The 21,683-nt window shown below is 37.1% G+C and overlaps 1 protein-coding gene across 4 annotated transcripts in view; it reads left to right on the top strand.

The window, feature by feature from the left end:
• Positions 1-1,495: 1,495 nt before the first annotated feature.
• Positions 1,496-21,683, top strand: part of LOC119773841 (rap guanine nucleotide exchange factor 4-like) — a 34,236-nt gene continuing 14,048 nt past the window's right edge. The window contains exons 1-4 of one of the 4 annotated variants that reach the window (XM_038271042.1): positions 1,496-1,771; positions 12,495-12,637; positions 14,348-14,436; positions 15,878-16,024. In XM_038271042.1, coding sequence (XP_038126970.1) covers positions 1,704-1,771; positions 12,495-12,637; positions 14,348-14,436; positions 15,878-16,024 — 447 coding nt within the window. In that variant the 5' untranslated portion in view covers positions 1,496-1,703. Of the gene's footprint in view, positions 1,772-12,494; positions 12,661-14,347; positions 14,437-15,877; positions 16,025-19,565; positions 19,775-21,683 lie in introns of those variants that run through there. The other 3 variants (XM_038271026.1, XM_038271029.1, XM_038271033.1) reach the window with 3 other exon arrangements.

Here is a 21,683-nt window from a genome sequence, read left to right as displayed (position 1 = left end):
GGGATGTACAACCATGTATTGCAAGGCAATCTGATGGGATTTTAAAGATGCTCTGAAAGATCTGGAAAGAACCATCCAGGCAATGTATAATCCATAAATGATCTTTGCCCACACACCTTTAATAAATATATGCATATGACCAAGGCAGGGCTTGCCCCTTATCAAAAGTCATTTGTTTTATGTTAGCGAACAGAATCACATAGATTGTTTAAAGGTTGTAGATGAAAAGGTTCTCTTGACCCTCAACATGAACTAGAGTAGTATTCAACTCATTGTAATGTATGGGGCGCCGTTTGTAAAGTTAAGCAGTCAAAAATTAGGAGCAATATTTATTTGTATTTAATATTTAATTTTAAGAGAACTTTTTCATGATGTCATTCATTCATTTATAAAAATCTTACTTTGTAAAATATTACAATATTTAATGAAATATTAAAATATTTAGTCTTCCAATTACACATCCAGCAGAGTGAAAATAGCCTATCAACAAATATGCAACTAGTTGGTTATCGAAAGCAGCTAGTATTTAATTGTTAGATTACATGTTGAACCTCACAGAAATATTTATATTTATTTATTTTCAAACTAAATATTTAGTTTGGAAATTAAATATTTAGTTTCGTTAATAAATATTTAGCTACAAACTAAATTTAGTTTGCAAATTAAATATTTCTGTGAGGTTGAACATGTAATCTAACAATTAAATACCTTAACTATCCACTATGAGTTTAATAACCAACTGGTTGCATATGTGTTGATAGGCTGGAGGACCAGGTTAGTTTCTACCTTATATCCCTTCTCAATTCAACTAGTGCAAATAAGTTTACACTAGCAGCTGCAGCAAACCTTATGTTTCAGGTTCCAGGTACTCAGAGATTCCCTTCCATACAGAAAGCCCATATTCTTATCTTCAGGTAACACAGTGTACATGTCAGATTAAATAATACTACTTCAGCAATACTATCCAGGTGTTACTTTATTGCATGTCTCGTACCATGTCTGTTGGTTGTGCTGTCCTTTTTACATCTCTTTGCAGGTGATGAAGCAGACTGAAAATGTTTTGTCATTATCCCCCTTTATTTCCTCTTTCTTTCATTTTTTCTCATTTTATTTCTGTTTTTCCTCTTCTGTTCTACTTACATTGCAGTGTCCATATAATCTGTAAAACTCCCAGCATAATTATAATAAAGCAATTTATATGCATGAAACAGGTGGAACACTATGGCAATAGCCCTACTGCTCCACTTGTGAAAGTAAAATCTGTTGGGCTCTTTTTGGCATCAAGACAATTATTCTTATTGCCACATTTGCCAGACAGGATACTGAAAAAAAGAAAACCAAAAAACTTATGTCTTGAATTATGATCAAGGAAGTTAAACAGTCTATAGAAAATCCTCTGACATCACTGTATTGTTTTCAGGTAAAATATCGAAGTAGTGTGGGAATTAATCACAGGCTGCTGTCAGAGATATCTGTGCTTCCTGTCATGCTGTTTCTCGTGGTTGGGATTTGCAGTAAAACCGATGCAAGTCATCTGCAATCCACAATGAAGGCTGCAGCCTGTAGTGGTGTGAGGTGTCTCCAAACAGGGATGCGGGTGTGGGAGGGGGGCGCAGCCGGAGCTCACGTTCATTAGCGACCACCGATAACCACCGGGAAGCCTCCTCCTCCGGCAGGAGCGCAGCGACAAGAAGCCGGGGAAGATGGTCGCAGTGCAGACGTCCCTGAATTCATCTCCATCGGCGGAGTGGATCTGCTGTCTGGATAAAAGGTGGGTTATTTCATGAAAATATATATATATATATGCGACCCACGGCCACGCCGTCGTCTATCTCATTTACTAATTCATCTGCTTCACAGTGATTAATGGAAACCGGGATTTGATGCGCGTGCACTGTGACAGCGCACTGACAGCGTCATATTCCTCCTTTTTAAGGTTTTTGCATGTTAATAAAAGAAGCTATGGGATGTGGCTTGTAACAATGCACAGTGTACCTGAAGGAAAAATCCTGGTTTTGGTCGTGTTCGGTCAAAAAGGCGTTGGTGGCCTGAAGGTCCAGTGGGGTGTTAGGCTACTGCACTATAGACTATTGGACAAGGTGGATGAGCGCCACATGGGTTATCTGTCTGGTGACCAAAATAGAACTGTGGACAATGTAAGGATCGCCTCGGGAGGAATATTAGAATTCCAGTTTTTCTTCATTGATTGGAAGGCATTGTTTCATTGCTGCACCCATGCTGTCTGACTGAACAGATTAGCTGATCATCCAGTGCCCACCATGGAGAGCAACTTCAGCTTCATTTAACATTCCAGCAGCTGGAAGGGTCCATAAATGGTCTGAGATTGTTGATTAAAAAAAATATAAAAATATATGAAAGATACACTCAATAAATTATATGTGTGATGGACAAACCCTGATCTATAAGAACTGCGCCCTACAGCTCACACACCCACGCATAAACTGCGCACACCTCTCAGACGCATCACCACGTTACCATTGGCAACCTGAAGCTACCATCTTGTCCCCTCCACACCTGGAAAGAGAGAATGGTGTGTTTCAAGAATACTTTTACAGAGAGGAATTTTAACACACTTAGTGGAAATTAGAACCAACCTTCAGTTTCTCAACCTTAAACATTGATTTCATTTGACTAAAATGTGTTTTGCTTAGGGTCAGGGGGGGAGCTAGATGGGGGGCCAGGGGTGGCCATGGCCACCCTTAGTCAATCATTGGCCTCATCTACCATTTTTCCCCCCCTCTCATACAGATGGTGGCAGCAGTAAGTAAATCTCAAGTGGAATATTCAAAAATGTTTATTTTTAGTGGTTAATTATACACATCAATATTCTAACATCAAAGTTGATAAGTACAGAATGCACGCTCTTTTCAGGGCTAGATTTTGTGTTTTATGGGATAGAGATAAAATTACGTGTCTCTGCAAGTCATCTAGGAATCTTCAGTGAAATCAAAGATAAATAACAATTTTAATAAAAAACTTCAAAACTTCAATTTCAATCAAAAAATATCAAATAATCAATTTATGTAGATATTAGTGCTTCTAAATATCAATTTTATGCAGAATGTTTATTGATACAAGTAGGTAAGTAATGACCATGATGATTTACGCCCCAGAACTCAAAACTGAGCTTTATTCATTATACCTTTTATCTAGAAATTACGGATGATTAAATTATGCGTCTCTTTGTAAGCAAAGGCTGTAGGAAAGTATTCTTCATCTCTATTTAAAAAATATGGATGTTTTGCTCCTTAATTTTCCTTCCATCTACTTTCCTACTTTCCTTCCATCTACTTTCCTACTTTCCTTCCATCTACTTTCGGCCACCCCTCGCAGTGGCGGCCGGCCCATAGGGGGCGCTGGGGCACCGCCCTCCCTGATAAGAAGAGAGAAACGTAAAATATATTTTTAGAAATTAACTCACAAATGTCAGTTTTACTCTCTAGACTGTGTACCTATAAGCAAAACAAATTATATAAACTACATTTCCCTATCTACTGTCATTAATTTGTGGATTTCCACAGACAGACTCCTACCGTCTCTGTTCTGGGGGCGTTGATCAGACTGACCCACATTTGCAGAGAATCTGTCAATCATGTACTATTGCTAGGTGAATTTAATGGCCAATCAGCGTCTCAGAACTTTATGGTCTTGGGGCGCTGAAAATACTGCGCTTTAACAGGCTTCTGAACCCAAGCGCAGGTGCAGACAGTTAGAGGAAGGATGGCGAATGTAACGACCGAGATGCAGCTTCCACCAAATTCGGTGAGATCCTTATTTATCTACCCGTTTGCCAGAAGAATATCCCTGTTGTAGGATATGAACATTTCATGTCATGGTTATTGTGACTGTGACGAATCCACCTCGTCGCTTAAAACAACCTCTCTAACTTTGCGCGCCACACACACATTCCTGTTATACTGTGTTTGTGAGGACCACAACGGGGACTTGTCATCTTCAGTCTGGCTGCGTCTTTGCTGGGTTCAAACCCAGTTTGGTGTAATTGAATAAGTCAATGAATCTGTGTAAAAGAATTAAGTTGTAAAAATTATTTGTTTTTGTACATAAATTGTTTGTGGAGGTAATATATGGACAAAACTGATTAATGAGAAGAAATCAGAAATAAGAGAGCCTGATGTGAGGGGCTTAAACTATTTAATGAGGGCTGTGGGAAGAAAAGCGGCAATTTTTGTTTTCTGTTTCTTTGTTACATTGCTGGTAACCGGAGGGAGGCTGAGGCCCAGAGTATCTTGTATGTTTAGTTTCTTTTGCACCCTGTTTTGAGTTTTTGAGCTCAATAAATCACCAACACCGGTAATCCGACTGAGACTGGATTCTTGGAGGCCAAAGAACCCCGTCACAGTGACCCAAATCATCACTGTTACTGTTATTATATAGTAAATTAAGTCATTACTGTTAAATTGTATGTATTGTCCAATTGTTTAATCAAATTCTTATTCCGGATTAGTTGGAGACATACACTAGGCTATATCAGCCCCACCAAAAATATTTTTCACCAGCCTCCACTGACCCCTCGGTGTACATTGTTCCTTGCCTGGCCACCCTTAAAAAAAAATTCTGGCTAGCCTCTGCTTAGGGTCAGCAATGAATAATAATAAAGCCAGTTTAACCCTTATTTTTAGCCCTGGTGCTTGTCATTATGGGGAGAAAGAGAGGATAAGATTGTGTAAAGGCCTGTCTCTTTACTCCACTTAGGGATTTTGTTTACTCTACACAGATGGTTGATAAGTCATCTATCTGTCTTTTGAAGGATTTCCATATTTCACAGAGATAACAACTTCAGGACTCTGATTATGTTATTGAATTATTGTGAGCCTCTTTTTCTGTTTTTTTTTTTTTTTTTTTTTTTAATCTTTTAATAACACACTTTTATTACCTGGCTTTAAATACACTTTTAAAATGTTCTATATAAATAAAGTTGATTAAATGAATGAATGAGGATGGCATTTAAAATTTTGCCTGTTCTATTCAAATGAAATATTAGAGCTTTTTCAAACTATTTTCTGTCACAATGTATGGTCAATATTCTCTGCCTAAAAAAAGTCTGAATCTCTTGCTTTAATGTTGATTAGCTATCAACATTGACTTTAATGCTAGTTGGGTTGAATTTGTTTTAATACAGAATAAATAACGATAATTTCTTTTTATGGTCTGGTTAGGAGGATTAAAGAATAAATAATGTTTGCATGTGTTGCTGCAGTGCTGCATTTATCATGAGGTAAAACGCAATGAGTCAGAGGTGGGTGGGGATCTGCAATAAATTGATGGTGAGGACAGAAGCTTGACTTGAAGCACTCAGCACTCTTCTTCTATTCTCCTTTAATTCAATAGATGTCTCCTACATATGACTGTGTTTTGAGCGCTTTGATCTTTAGAAACTGTGGATGTGAAGAATTGAAGAGAGTAGAGGACAGACATAATGAAAAAAGAAAGGAACCTAGACAAAGTCACTTATTAGGAGAGAAACCTGCTAAGTCCATTCCTTAAGAGTTACCATCCGGCAAGGTTTAACTGCATCTCTTCTCCAACACACCTCAATAAAACTAACGACTCAATATCAGGCCTCCACAGAGCTAAATAACAAGCTAATGAGATACTTCAACCATATGATATGCAATTTGTCTGATTTGAGTGTGCTGTTGTCAATAGGCAGATTGTATATGCCCGTTCAACACAGTTATCAAGATAAATGTTTAAGAAAAAATTCTAGGTGAACCATCAAAACTCCTATTACTATTATTAAGGTATAAATATATTTTTAAAGGGCAATATTTTGTGTTATACCATCTGACTGTTCTTTCAATGAGATGTGTGAAAAAGAGCTCAAGCTAGTTTAAGCTGTTTGTATGGAGCATATAGTAATTCCACTCAAACCTGCTGCTGTGCTCTGCTGGGCGGTTAACTCAAAGACTCCTAACCTTTTTCTCCACACACACAAAAAAAACAAAACATTTGGGCATGCCAAAAGTACATCTATTTGCGGGAAGTGTTGGACTGTCATTGCTGGAAAAAGGAAGCACCATGGTGACTGTGAAAAAGGGCTGCATGACACATGACACTGGGGAAACCATAAATAGCAAAGCTAATGTTAAAAAGTATGTGATTATTTCTCGTTTTCTGCACTCTTGTCTTTCCTTTGAAACATCTCCATTAGGGCTGAAACAATTAATTGCATTAATCGTGATCAATCGATTATTGAAATAATCGCCAACTAATTTAGTAATCGATTAATTGTTAACTGGAGTATAGAGACTCTAAAACATGCCTTTAGCTTATAGAGCGACCCACTTACAGCAGTAATTATGCCAAAATTGTAAAAGAATAAATAAATATTTTACATTTAAGATAAAAACTTCTAATATGCTGTCAATATGCTCTATCCAAAACTCCTCAAGTGGAAGAGTTTTAGTTTTTCACCTGCTTTAATAAAAAAAAAATCTTTATTAAGTAATCATTGGCTATCCGATTATTCATCGTAAAAAATTATTGACAGATGTGGAAAGTAATCATTAGTTGCAGCCCTAATCTCCATGTTCTAAAACGTTTAATGAAAAGTTTTTAGGATTATTTTTTGTACAGTATGTGCTTATTAAATGTTAATATTACCTTATATTACTAAATACTAAGTATTTAGGCTAAAACAGAGAGATCTGTCACTGTGCATTTTGGATTGTTCTTGATCTCGGAACACATTGTTATCCCAAACTGGCTGGAACCAGTGATGTCTTCTCATCTACAAATAACGTGTATGATGTAATGATGTAGCAGGGTGTGACCCTGGAGATGTATAAATACTTCTTTAACTATTAATCTGGGCCATCCTCCTTCTCTGTTCCTTCAGATTGGCAAACATGTATAAGATCTTGCAATAAATGTTTAAAATTTACAACCAATATGCAGCTATTACATATTCCAATACTTGTATTAATAGATATACGGCTGAGATGTTTACAGCTCTTATGTTTTAAGCACAAGCTATTATATCCTGTTACACAGCGTGGCTATAAATGTTTGTGATAATACTGTAATACATTTAAAAACTTAAGGTCATTATTATTAGAATGTTATACATACTATTCCTTCCCTTGTCTCATACCCTTAGATTTATTCAGAACTGTGGCTTAGATGGTTGTTAAGATCTTGTTTTTGCTCATTAATGGTTAATGTTTTTACAAGGATTAAAGGTTGTACATGTAGCTGGAGATGGGTTTTGAAGTAGCTTCATTCATGCGACCAAAAAGTCTCTGAAACACTAAAGTAATATCAGACAGCACAAAAATGACATTTGTTTTCGACTAGACAGTCAATCCTTTATTTCTGTAACAGGAAAAAAGGCTTCTGATATCTCAGTCTTCTCTCCAGAGGTTGAGTTGTGTGTGTGTGTGTGTGTGTGTGTGGATGGGTGTGCAGTATAATTTGTGGTTGAAAGCTGAGATCCCTGCTGACATTAGCACCAGAGCTTGGAAGGCTGGGAAAAGAGACATCCTGCAAGACAGAGAAAGGAAAGATGGAAGGGGGTAGAGTGATGCAAGGTGAGCATCTCTCAGGTCACATTCATGTCAAACCATGAGGTATAAAGATTTTCCTTGGCAGGCCAGGAAGTCAGGAAGCTCAGGAAATATAAAAGGATAAGTGAATGAGGGGTTATGGGATTGTTATAGACAGAATTAACTGTTTTACTGTCGGCACGTAGAGTCCCACTGCTCTAAAGGGTTAACCTTTTTGCCTCTTCCAGCTGTAATGTGTGGGAGTCCCCTTGTCAAAACCATTAACCCAGACTAGAATGGACTATGATGCTCTGTCTGAGCACTGGGGGCCAATACGTAGGCAGGATGTCGATGATGAGTCAGAGAGTAGATGCAGAGAGAAAATGGAAATCATTTGCAAGTAGACAGAGGATTTTCTTTCAGGCAGAGACAAACTAAGTTAACACTCAGCATCGACTTTGTTAGGAATACATGTTGCAGTGCTTGTTAACACAAATAGTGACTATAGATGGATTCAGACATCCAGTTCGCTTGCCTTTTCATTGCATCTATGCAACCTTATGAAATAAGGTATGGTCTGTATAGTAGTCAATATGTCTTCTGGGTTGTTTGATGCCATACAAGCATATAATATGAAAAATGTGTTATGTGACTTTAAACTACTATGTTGTACTGGCAGACAAGTTAAACATGAGTGTGTATTCCCTTCTGTCTGCCAATTTTGAGCTTTATTATTGATTAGACACTAAATCTAAGGATTGTTTTCCTAGTCTGCCCTGATGTTAAATCCAATGAAACTAAACACATTACTTATTTTGAGCTTTTATGGCATTGGATTGCCCAGAAGTTACATTGTCTCTGATTTAAAACCTAGAAATCACTTTTAGCAAAGGCGCTGCAACCATTTCTTAGCAGTTAAGTATCTAGATGAGGACTGATAAGATAAATTGAACAGATTACCTGATTGTGGAAATGATAATAATTTACTGAAATAACTGAATGATCTTTAACTAGAGTTTTCAGACTCTAAAACATGTAATTTGCTCAGGGAATGACCCATTTAGAGCAGAAAATTAAAGCAATGTCTACATTTTGGCATTTAGCATGAAAAAGCTCTCTTTGAATCTCAGTATGTTTTATTAAGAACTCCTTTATTAGATTATCTACATTTATCTTTGCCTGGTTTAAATTCTGTAAAAACATCTTTAGAAACCTGTTTGCTTTAAATATTATTGGGTTAATCAAAGGAATATTCAATACATTAAGCAATTAGGTAAATACTTCTTAGTTGCAGCCCTAATCTGGTTATGCTGAGGTTCAGTCTGAACATCAGAATTAGACCCAAAGTCAGTTAAGTTAAACTGACTATAGCAGAGCTGTTGTCAGTGTTCATCTTTCAGCTTATTTTAAAGTTAATCTTTGTCTTGTTGATAACAGATAGTAGAGAAGTCCAGATAGGTTTGAGGTAATAGAAAAGCAACAGCTGTTAAACACTTGTCATTTAAGGCAGGGGTCTTCAACGTTTTCCAGGCCAAGGACCCCCAAACTGATGGCGAGATGGAGCGGGGACCCCCTAATTACATATATTGTATAAAATTGTGTTATATCAACATGGTCCTATAGTCACTCTATTAAAGATGAAGTAATTTTGCCCTGGGATTATTAAAGTATTTCTGATTCTGATTCCTGGTTGATGGGACAGGTGTTGTGGATGAAACGGTGCCCAGCTTGAAAGAGCTCCTGTGTGTCGTTGAATGTGTGCATTGCTGACTGAAAGACATCTTCTGCCTCCATTTATCTGTTTACTACAGTGTGTTGAATTCATGTTAATGTGGATTTAAAGAAATTTCAATTAGTGGAAAAAATTGCAGGGGGTAATATAAAAAAAAGACTAATCAACCAAAAGTTTCATGACCCCCATGCAGTACCTCCGTGGACCCCCTAGGGGTCGCGGACCCCCTGTTGAAGACCTCTTATTTAAGGTCTTAGATATACATATATATTTAAAGATTTGTGTACATTGTAATGGGTCCAAAGTATATAAATATTAACTTCTGGTTATGATACCAACATTGACACAGAGGGATTCTTCACCAATAGGCATAGTACCATAGGTTGAAGTGACCAGAACCTAGAAGCTCCTTAATAGTGCTGATAAATTGAATATTTTAAGTGTTAATTTTCTCAGGTTTGTTCCACAAAAGCAAAACTAGAGTGAAAATCCATCAAAATTTGAGCATTTATGCTCACTTTAGGAAACAAAGGGCAATAAAAAGCTGTGCTGTTCTTTTGAAACAGTTACTGGCAATACTGAAATACAGTAAACTTGTGGCTACCACCTCTAAATTACTTCATTTCTATTTTAAAGAAAGCATAAAAAGTGCTCTCTAATGGATGCTTTCCAATTTTGGACTGTATTGGAAAAACAGCCTTGTCCAAGTATCAGATGAAATATTGGCTTAAACACATCCTTCATTCTTGCCTTCAGCTACAATATTCAGATGGCATAATCAGAATCTGGTGTAATCAAAATAAAAGCATGGGTTTAATCTTCCCTTTGTCAATGGGTGAGGCTTGTGGGGATGTATATTGGTGTAGAAATATTCATTTTAGTATTAAGTGAGTATTCCATAAATACCAAAGCATACCTTTCTATTACTACTGAGCATGGACATCCCTTTATGACCACAATGTAGCTGCCTGAGGGATATTTCTCAACTGTGTGATGCTAATCTGTCCATTTAGACCTAAATCTGTAAAAAAGTTTCTCAATCTCTTCTACAAAAAGTAAAATTATTTCTATGGGTCATAGACGTGATTGTCACAGAAAAAGTTATTGCACTTAAACTAAGAATCAGTGAATTCTTCAATTATTATGTGAGTGATGGAGTCTAATTGATAAAAAGCTATTTATTAGTAACAGGAACATACTTTTTTTTAGACAATCCAATAAGATATGTAAATGTTTTGTAACCCATATTTCAGGTGAAAGAGGTATAGGTGCTAAGCAAAGAAAATGTGTAAGGTGGAGTTTAGTGTATAAATATATGAGGAAGTAAAAGACAGAAAGGGCTGGGGGCGAGAAAAGACTTTGGAGCTGAAGAGAAAAAAGGCATTCTCTTATCTGTGAAAGGAGGAGCTCTGTCTGTGCATTAGCTCTTCTGTATGAGGGATTCACAAACACACATACACACACATACAAGGATGAGTCACTAGCAAAGAGAAAGTAAGTGAATGAGAGATTTCTAACTGCAGCGTGTTTTCATGTGAGACGTTTTGGCACCGTAGTTTTTCTCTAGTACATCACTGAGCAGAAGGTTTTATCCCTCAAATGTTACTTGTGTGTGTTCGCAGCAGTTCAACCTCGTGGATTTCACACAATTTAATTGTGAGTGCGATTAGTAAGATTAGAAGACTATTAGAAATAGCGCTAGAACAAAGTCTTACATCAACACCCAGTGGGGGAGTCTATGGTGCATGCAGCTCTCTTCTGCTAATGCTGAGGGAGCAGCTGAGAACAATGTAGGCAAAACGCTCACACACACACACACACACAGCAACACACACACACACACACACACACACACACACGCACACACACACACACACACACACACACACACACACACACACACATGCTCTTAGGATGGAGAGACACAAGCACAAGAAAAAAGGCTAAGACAACTTAACAACAAACTGTAATTTTGCTTATAACAGTAGCTTATTTAGGTCATGCCTGCTGATTGGAACCGGTTTATATTAAACTGTAGTACAGCATGCAGCATGGTTTAAATTGACTGGCAGCATTCAAAAGGCAGACTTTGATGATAGAATGACCAACACTTTGATATCTTTTGCACTTTTTTAACCTATACTACGATTGTGGTGTTGAAATTATGCTGTGGGTCAATTTCTGTGTCAGTGGGACTGGGATAATCTACAAATTGAATCAAATAATGAAGATGGAAGACCATCTCTACAGCCATTGTTTTATTTGAAATCAATGGATGAAATATAAACCAAACTGGTTGATTAAACAGTGTTGTAATTCTAAAAATCATAGCTTGTTTTATTGTTTAACTCTGCAATCACATTGATGTAAACTTGTTGATGCTTTGATGCTTACTGCCTAATTTAACTTAGCTGTACAATTTCGGTTATGGTATATTAATTAAAATATTAGTTGAGGGATGCATGTATTTAACCTGACTCTGCCAAATGGATTGTTCTGCATATCCATCTGGAAACCTTCCGTTGAAGTAATTTTGGGAAGGGACGAAAATACTGGTTAGCTAATTGGCCTATGTCGGTGATAGACGGGCCAAATAAACCAATCAGATCAACGAAGCATATGACGTACTAACAGCCAGGCTACTCTTGCCGAAAACAGTCGGGAGAAGAGCAAAAACATCTTTTCCTCTGAGAAAAGCCTCCAGAGCAGTGTTTTGCTCTTCTTTCAGTGAAGAAATACTCTGAAATTCCGATAAAACTTGCTCGATAGCCACGCTAACGCTAGTTTCATCGGCTGAAGCCGCCATGTTCTTTAGACTGAACTGTCGCGCTTCTCGTTGCGTCACACCTCAACCCGCCTCAAAGCCAACGCTGATTGGACATTCGTTTGGTGATCGGCTCCAAATTTTCTTCAACGGAGTGTCTCCAGACTGATTACCAAGTGAAATCTTGAAAGCTTGCGAGATCTGGATGGTCTCACGAGGCTAGCATGTATTTACAACATACCTTTTGCTCAATGTATCAGGTCTAAGAATATATACTATGTTGTACTATTGTTAAAAAAGCTTACATTTTGCAATTAAAAGCTCAAAATGAGATTTTGTATTTTAAACAGCTTTATTGGTCAATGACTACTAATAATCAGTTAAGAAATGAACTCAGAATATTTATTGATTTAGTAACATTCTGAAACTTTATTCAAAATAAAACTTGTAAATGTTGATCTTCTTTGTGCAGGCCTTCAGAGCGTTCAGGGGAGGATGTGGACATTATTCTGACCAGACTGAGAGGGGTCAAAACATTCCAGAGGTTTCCACCGCCACTCCTGCTGCAGATCTGTACATGCGCCTTTTATGAATGTCTGGAGAAAGGCATCACCTGTATGTACAGTACACAAACACCGGCAAGCATTTAATTCTGTGGGCTCTTGATATGTTGAGGTTTTTTTTTTTTGCATCTGGAGAATACCGTATTTTCACGACCATAAGGCGCACCGTACTAAAAGGCGCATTCACAGTTATGTGTGCCATTACTGTATTTAACACACATAAGGCGCAGTGGATTATAGGGCGCGGGTTTTATATACCGGTACATGTCCTCTATTACGTTTAAATACCTCTACTGCGTATTTAAAAATAGAGCGGTAGCAAAACTGAGTATGTTTGTGCTTTATTCATGTATTTATTAGAAAGTATTAATCAAACCCATCGAAGTCATCATCCTCTGTTTCTGAATTAAACAGCTGCGCTAAATCTGACATGCCAATTTCCCCTTCTTCGCTGTCAGAGTCACTTTCCGTGCCGTGCGGCTCCTCGGAAATGATGCCGGCTTTTGCGAAAGCTTGAACAACAGTGACAGCAGACACCTTAGCCCAAGCATCTACAATCCATCCGCAAACTGTGCCCGGCGCTGCCTTCCACTTTTCATTAAACTGTGGTCTCCGTCGGTCATCCATCGCTCCCACGCCGCTCGCAGCCTTGCTTTGAACGGCCGGTTCACACCGATGTCGAGCGGTTTAAGTTCCTTTGTCAGACCTCCCGGAATAACAGCAAGCACAGGGTTCATTTGTTTCACCTTGTTTTTTAGATCGGCTGTGAGATGGGCACGCATGGAGTCACAGATTAACAACTATGGTGATGCGTGGAAAAAACCGCCTGGTCTGATTTCCATGTTCCTCAGCGTAGCTGATAGCCTTCAGTTTAAACTGTGCTTCATATGCGTGTCTCTGCCATTTTCAGGGTTGTTAAGACAACAATGTTCTGCATAAAGCACTTACCTGTTCTTTTATACACAATCCACGCCCACACTTCCCCCTTTAACACTCTCATGGTGGTCTCAACAACGTCTGCAGTAACAACACACATAGGGCGCACTGCACTATAGGGCGCGGTGCACATTTTGAGGGAAAAAAAAGACGTTTATATGCGCCTTATAGTCGCAAAAATACGGTATATGCCGCCAAGTTTAGACTTTTCATGCCATCACAGTTAGAATCTGCTTTGAGATGCTTTCTGATGCTGGTGGACAGTTTTGTTGATGGTGATAAGCAGTAGTCATATGTGGCTGACCTGGCTGCAGGCAATTGGCAATTGTCTCTGCCGTGTAATACCACTGCTGCAGATGGACAGTTGTGGAAAGAGTGACATTCGTTTGCATGAATAGATCTTTTTCTCTGCTTCTGCCTGAATCAAGCCAATCTGTGATTAAGTTTCAGCTATAAGCAAATATAAGAACAATTAAATTTTCTAGTCCTTTTATCGTCCTGTGTAAGGTTTTATTGGAAAGAAACGTGTACTCATCGCTGAATAACCATTACATGACAAAATCATACCATTTCAGTTCTCACTAAATAAATAAGGACATTTTTTTGCTTGATTGTAATCCACATTTTAGTTCTGTTTATAAAATAATACATTACCCAAAACATTGAGATGAAAATAAACTGTTCTTATTGTTCTGTTCTGTTGAAGAGTATTTATTGTAAACTGCAGCAGTTAGTTAAGAAGGACAAAATGTTTGAATGTAGTAAATAAACTTGTGATTTTTGACATTTTTTAAAACGACTGCTTAATCCATATTTCTTTCTGCAGTGTTTCGACAGGGTGACATAGGCACTAGTTGGTATGCTGTACTGTCTGGCTCCCTGGATGTCAAAGTGTCAGAAACAGCTAATCATCAGGTAAGCTCAATCCTATCCAATTTAAATCACTGAATCAGTTATAGTGTTGTCTGTCCATCATTAAAACCAAAATGTTGTGTTATCCTCTTTTCTCTCCCGGGGTTGTTTCATCGTTGGTGCTCTCAGTATCCATTCAGCTGTAAAAGTGTCCCCAGTGTTAGAGAGTCTGTCTTATATGACTCTCCTCAGTGATGACATTGTTCTAGTACAGTGCTCTGAAACCCCCCCACCCCATCTCCCTCCCCACTCACAAACACATTGTATCGTGCTTTCTGGTGGACTGTAGATAGTTTTAGCATAAGGAATGTGGAAAAAGGGTTAATATGTACATACAGAGGGTTATAATGATGTGTGGGAGGAGAGGGAGAAAGGATTTGTTCCAAGAGAAATACAGCGATAGAAAGCTCCTGTGCTGTGAATCGTCCCTTTCATGCTCAGAGCCCTAAATGGTCTTTGGTGGCCTCGTTTCTGTAGCTATATTTGAAATGTCATTTGGACAACTGAAAAGATTTATTTAGCTCAGTGTAGATGTTTTCTAAATCAATAGAAACAATAATAGGAAAGGAGGTTTGTGTTTGTATTCTGCAGCCGGACTGTTTGCTGTAATAGACTCACAAAGATGCTTTGTTTATAGGAGACTTTCACTGCAGTGTGCTGCAAAAAGCATCTCTTGAAAAACTCATAACATGTATTTGTTGTCATATTATTGTAATATTAAAAGATTAATACAATCCAGAAAATGGCAAAGTAGTAATAGTGCAACTTCCTTTAGCAGGAGCACAGTCAGATTTAATGGAAATTGTCTCTAAACAGCATATTGTTTTAATCTTCATGATTAGACCTGTGTGCTTCTAAAAAGTGGAACTTCTTGGCCTTAAGTGTTTTTTTTAGCCTTCATCAGGTGCTGTTCTATTAAATCCCTGTGTTTAATTTCTTCTATCTTTCCATTAACGTTGACCTGCTTCCTTGTCCCTGTTAAGGAAAAGCATCCCTGCAGCTCTATGTTGGAGCGCTACACCTTTATGATTGTGCATTTAGCGTGATGTGCAGTCACAGTTTTCTGTCACATAAAGTTTTTTTTTTTATAAAACCTAAAAAATAAAAATAAAATCTACAGTAGCCCCTAAGTAGTAGGTATTAACTTGCAAGACGTCTTTGCCCAAATCTGTAGCATTACCAACTAATAACTAATAACTGCCTTATGCATATTTTGTAATACCATATATAGATTTGAAACTGCTTCTTTGTGTTGATGTGATATTAAATCCCAATAAAATACATCAATTTTTTTTGGTTGTGATAAGAGGAAATGCATGTCAGTTTTCTTTTGCATTGATCGCTAAGTTTTTCTGATTAAGTTAATAAATCAACATACAAACCTAACTCACATTTCTTGTTGCGTGTTGTGAATCACAAATTAACCACACCAGTCTGTGCACAGGATGCAGTCACAATCTGCACCCTGGGGATTGGGACGGCCTTTGGGGAGTCCATCCTGGACAACACGCCTCGCCACGCTACCATTGTCAGCAGAGAGACCAGTGAGCTTCTTCGAATTGAACAGAGGGAATTCAAAACCCTCTGGGAGGTGAGATGAAACGGTTTAACAGATATTAAAATACAAACATCAAATCTATAAATTAAAATGTAAATAAATAAAATAAGATATAATGTTATAGATTCTATACAAGTCTTGGTTTGCTGTTGTCCTCTTGACCACAAGGGGGCTGTCCACCATTAAGGCATCTGTTTCACCTTAGAAATGAACACCAGACATCACAACAGACCAGAGAGAGAAAGGCTTGCTTCTTTAGAAAGATAAAAAAAATAGACTGAAAATCATCTTTAGATCTTTGTGTTTTGAAGACATTTAAAAGTAGATATATCTCAAATTATGTGGTTCTTATGAGCAGATCTAAAGTTTAATATCTTTATTTTATACCTGTACAGTGGATTGAATATCAAGGAAACTGTTTTGTGCAAATATTAATATTAATCTACAGTATCATTTTTTTTACGGATGATTATCCTGTGAGAGCATTCAATATTGGTTACCTTTTAACCATTTGACACAAACACTGAGCTCAAAGGATAAGTTAGGAGCACCAAGACACAAGCCTATAACAAACTTGAAGTGCTTTTGGCAAAAATTGTGTTTGAAGGAGTCAAAGTGAGGCTTTCAGACCCAAGTTTTAAGCCTTGTGAAGTAGTGGTGGTAGCATTATGTGGGGGATATAGAGGTAAAGGTGCTTTGCATAAAGCTGGTCTAATGATAAAGATCGGGACTCCCTCTGAGATCTTCAACTTTAATCCAAACTGTCAGCTACATGGTTACAATTTGAGCATAATTGGTTTACCAATCTGCCTTATTTAGAAACATTAGACTACGCTATAGTTTTAAGTTTTATATATTGCAATGTTCAGTAGAGCTCTGGTTTCATATCAGTTGAAATCAGTCATTAAAGCACAAAGTTACTATCAGATTTATGCAAATGGTAAGTTAACAGCTGCACTGAAGCCTAAAGTTAGATTTACCTCAAATTGTAGCTCCTACCTGCTGTTCCTAGCTCCTATCCCTTCACCTTTTATGGTGTCAACAGTTAGAACCCTATACAGGGAAAGGAACTCCTTGTTATATCTGAACAAGCCCCAGCTTCATGGATTTCTGCAAATAGTTTATATTAGTCTTCTTTTTAGGTTTTCTGTCATGCATACATTGTTTTTTTTCTCTCTTTTATATTCCTTGATTTTTCTAAATTCAATTCAGTTTATTTAAAAAGCGTTGAGACAAAAGCTCTCATTTCAAGGCACACGATAATCATTTCAATTAATTTTTCCTTTTCTACTTTTATTTTACATGGACATTTCTTTGTAGTACATGCAATGCTTGACTGGGTAAATAGATTTCTCTATAAAACTTATACATCTGAAGTAAAAATGAAAAACGTCACAATTAAAAACTTATCTACAACCAAAGCTCTCATTTTTCTCACTCTTTCCAAAGACTCAGATCTATTGAGTCATATAAAAGACTGTGGTGTGGTTCCTGGATGAACATCTTCTGCAGTGGCTCATTGGGTATTAGGAGTCAAACTTGGACTTGTTCTTAAAGATAAGATTTTTGTACTACAGCAGCTGTAGTGCTTTGCAAATTGAATTATACCCACCTAATGTTTCCACATTTTTAAAGCTTCAACAACAAACAGAAATAGATAAGTGATTTTTAAATATTCTTAAAATAAAGAATCTTTCAAACAAACACCCTTACTATTGTACTCCTGAATAAAATGTAAGTAAATATAGATATCTTCAAACTCACAAAACCTGTTTGACATTTATTTTCAGGATAAATCCAACTCTCATATAAAGGCCTTGGAGGTTTCTTGGAGAGATTTGCTAAACAAACTGCATCATAAAGAACATGAAACAAAAATCAGAACCAGGGAGAAAGTTCTGGGGATGTTTAAAGCAGTGTTAGGTTTTAAAAATAATATTCAAAGCTTTAAATATCTCTGAGTGTCAATGCATTGATGAAACCAGAGTAAGTATGAAAATCTCCAGAGACATGGCTGTGCATCTCTTTTCACTGGTTGGGGAAGGAGTTTTAATCAGAGAAGAAAGAGACCCATCATAACTGGAGATAATTTGTGTTTAAGAATGGTCTAGTTAATGTGCAGAGATACTATGTATATACTGTACCGTCCATCATGACTATAACTCCAAGTATTATGTTAAATACAGTATAATGGTTTAGATCAAAACTTGCTCCCACTTTCTAATTTTTTTGTCTATTATATGAAATCCCATTAAAAACAAAATATATAATCATTCAAAAATGTAACCAACTTCAGGAGTAAGGCTTGCTTGCACACAGAAGGAATTTGACTTTGGTTTTCCGTTGTCCACGTCAAAATAAGCTTGCAAAAACAACAACAGTATATAAAAAGAAAGCTAAAAAAGGATATAAAGGACAAATAAAAAACAGGATAACAGCAGCAGGTAAATGTGTGCATGTGCCTATTTAAAAAAAAAAACAACAACAAAAAGAGGTAAGACTGATAACAATGCAGACTAGCATCTGCAGCCTTTAGTTATTGCACAAAATATCACAGGTGTTTGAGTAACGTTACCTTTCCCTGTGTTTTGTATTGCTTGGTCTACAGGGTTGCTTGAATAAATTAAGCATAGTTTCCATGTCGAAATTATATTTTTTGCAATTTCAATAATGCATCTGAAACGTCTAATCGTTTATGATGCTACAGATTTCCCGCCATAGAGATTTTTGTTTTTTGTATCAGAAATTGCTGCTTCCACTTGCAACTGAAAACATACTCATCTGTATCACTAAAAATATCACCCCAGTTGTTTGACTATATGAATAATAATGAGACTGACTGTAACGTGCCATCTCCATTTAATGCTGCAGGGACATGATAGAGCAATATAAAAGACAATAATTAGTCATTTTTCAGCATGTGCAATCTTATTGGGATGGTTGTGTGTTTTCTTGTCCACTAAGTGCACTCTGGCTTCCTATCAGCGTTCCATAATAAGACAGTGGACACAAAACAGATCACACAGCCTGAGGTTGCTTTTTTTTGTCTTATCCAGCCCACTGTGAGAGGTGCTTTGAGTCTCATTCTTGTGTCTGTGTGTTTGTGGGCTTATTTATGCACACATGCACGTGCGTCTTCAGGACTAGAAAGCTACGAGATAAATGCCGCCCTGTGTTTGATGGAAGGATGAAAGATAATGAAGCAATGCTTCATAATTATAGCGGCAAGGGATATACAGCTCCCTTATTGGACCTATGGAAATCAAGATACATCTTGTATTTTTTTTTTTTGCGTATTACTTCCCCCTGCTTTTCAATTTGCATATGTCTCTTTTTTTTCTCCTTTATGCCCACCTCCCTTTTTCCTCCATTCAGCTATTTTCCAAGCCTTGTTCTAGACCTCCTGCCCTTCTGCTCCAGCCTCACCCTTTACTACTCTTTTCTCTGCTCAGCTGCTTTCTCACCACCTACTCTTCCACTGGAGTAGCTCTGTAATACAGAGACTCAGATCACCCTGGTAACCTGCAAGAGAAAGTGCTCTGGCTCTTGGCTTGATTGCAGCGAGGGAGGGCGAGTGAGAGACAGAGACAGACACTAGGGCAACTGTGTGTGAGGGGAAGAGAGGAAGAGGGAAGCTGAAAGAAAGGAGGAGAGCAGCTTGTTTTAGGCAGGATGCTATCCGGTAGTGTGAGTGTGTGTGAATTGTAAAGGAGCAGAGGGCAGCTTGCTGGGGTTTCAGTCCCTTCAGCCCCTTCAGCTTTAGTCTGCTGAGTGTTACCTCAGGTGAGTCTGAATATTTTATTGTAACGGTTCTGGACAAGCCAAACATTTGTACTAGTCTTTTATATTGAAATTCTATGAACGAAAACCAATACGATCTCTGGTTTTACACTTTTCATGTTCGTCATCGAGATGCACTGTATTGCTTTGTTGTCTTCTCTGATGTATCTGAGTGTATTTTAAAAACAAACTGTGTGGACAGGGGAAGGTTTGTGTCCTGAGGTCAAACAGATGCTCTCTGTTTCTCTCTCTCAGCCTGTGTTTTTGACCATTCTCACAGAGCTTGGGTCGCCATATAATGCCCTCCCAGTTTGGCACTTGTTTATTTAAATCTCTGCTACAAACATATTAATAAAAATAAAACCTAATTTAATGTTATGAGTTGTAAAAATAGCATCTGTGCACGCTGGATGGCTTAACCATGCTTTAGGTGCAGCTGCTGTGTGTGTGTCTCTGTGTGTGTATTATATAATGTTTGATGTTCTGCATATAAATGATCTTGGTTGTACAAAAGGCTTTGTTTTTGAAAGGCTATTAAGGTTCAGTGTTACATTAAGTAACATTGCAGGTCTTTGGTGAGACAGGGCATTAAAAGGGTTTCATGGATCACAAGTCCTAATTCTGCTGTAGTAGCCTACTAAAACAGGTGTATATGCCTTAAAGAAAAAAAAAAAAAAAAAAAAAAAAAAAAACAACATCAACAAAACAGGCACATCATTTCCTGTATCCTTTTTCATTTTTACCTGGCTTATCTCTGGAGATGCGGCGATCAGTTGGCCAGGAAACTCATTCATGAACTTTGTCCTAAAATGTTTATCCTTCAGACAAATATAGTGATATATTTATAAATCTATTGATAAAGAGTTCTTTACGTATACATGAGATAAACTTTGCTTGATAATGTGTCCTGTTTGTAAACCCATTCAGGTGGCAATATGATATTAAATCTAAACTTAGTGTGACTTTAGTGTAGCATGATTATAGAGCATAAAATTTCAATGGTTAGTAATAACACTTATATATTATATATATATATATATATATATATATATATATATATATATATATATATATATATATATATATATATATATATATATATATATATATATATATAGCATTTGAGTATATTTTACATTTTCTCTAATAAACAATAGGAGAAAATTATCTAAATATATTGAATATTTAATATTCAGTATATATTTAATCACTTGCTCTTGATAGATATTAGATGTTTTGTAACTTGGTTTGTTTGCTAGCACAGATACCGCTTTAAAGCATAGCTTTTGAACAATTTTGATAGGATTGTGGTCAGGATCATTCCAGAAGCTTAATATTTTACTGGTTATGTCCATTTTAAAGTCAGTTTTGATGTAGATTTGTGATTGTTGTACAGTTTAGAAGCCTTATTGTGTTTGATTCCTACTTTTCTGCCCTGTACTGTTATCTGTGATGAAGGGAAATTAGTCTGGATGTAGAAAAAAAAACAAAAAAACACAGAAACAACCACTGCTTGGCCACAATGGCAAGAAATATGTTTAGATAAATCAAAGTGAGGCTTTCAGTTCTAAGAACATACTGTAGTACCAACTTTCAAGCATGGTAGTGGGAGCATCATGCTGAGGATGTAATGAATTGCCAGTAATACATTAATATGTTGCACAAGGTGGATGGAATGATGTGGAAGCTAGAAAAAAAGTCGCTTCTACTGGATGAAACATGTTTTAGGTATTGCAGCAGTACAATTATCCTAAAAATGTGTCAAAACCGGTAAAGAAATTAGCATGTTGTTAAGCTTCAAGCTTCATTATTCCGTCTAAAATAAATATCAGTTAAAATGCCTTTTTGGAAGTTATAAAGTGTACACTAGTACACTAATGCTGATGAGCTCATGTAAATCTCTGAAAGGCTT

Source organism: Cyprinodon tularosa, unplaced genomic scaffold (assembly GCF_016077235.1).
Source record: "Cyprinodon tularosa strain WSP-4 unplaced genomic scaffold, ASM1607723v1 ctg12, whole genome shotgun sequence".
NCBI classification, from domain to species: Eukaryota; Metazoa; Chordata; class Actinopteri; order Cyprinodontiformes; family Cyprinodontidae; genus Cyprinodon; species Cyprinodon tularosa.
Note: the sequence above shows the minus strand (reverse complement) of the source record. Positions and strands in the feature narration are given on the sequence as shown.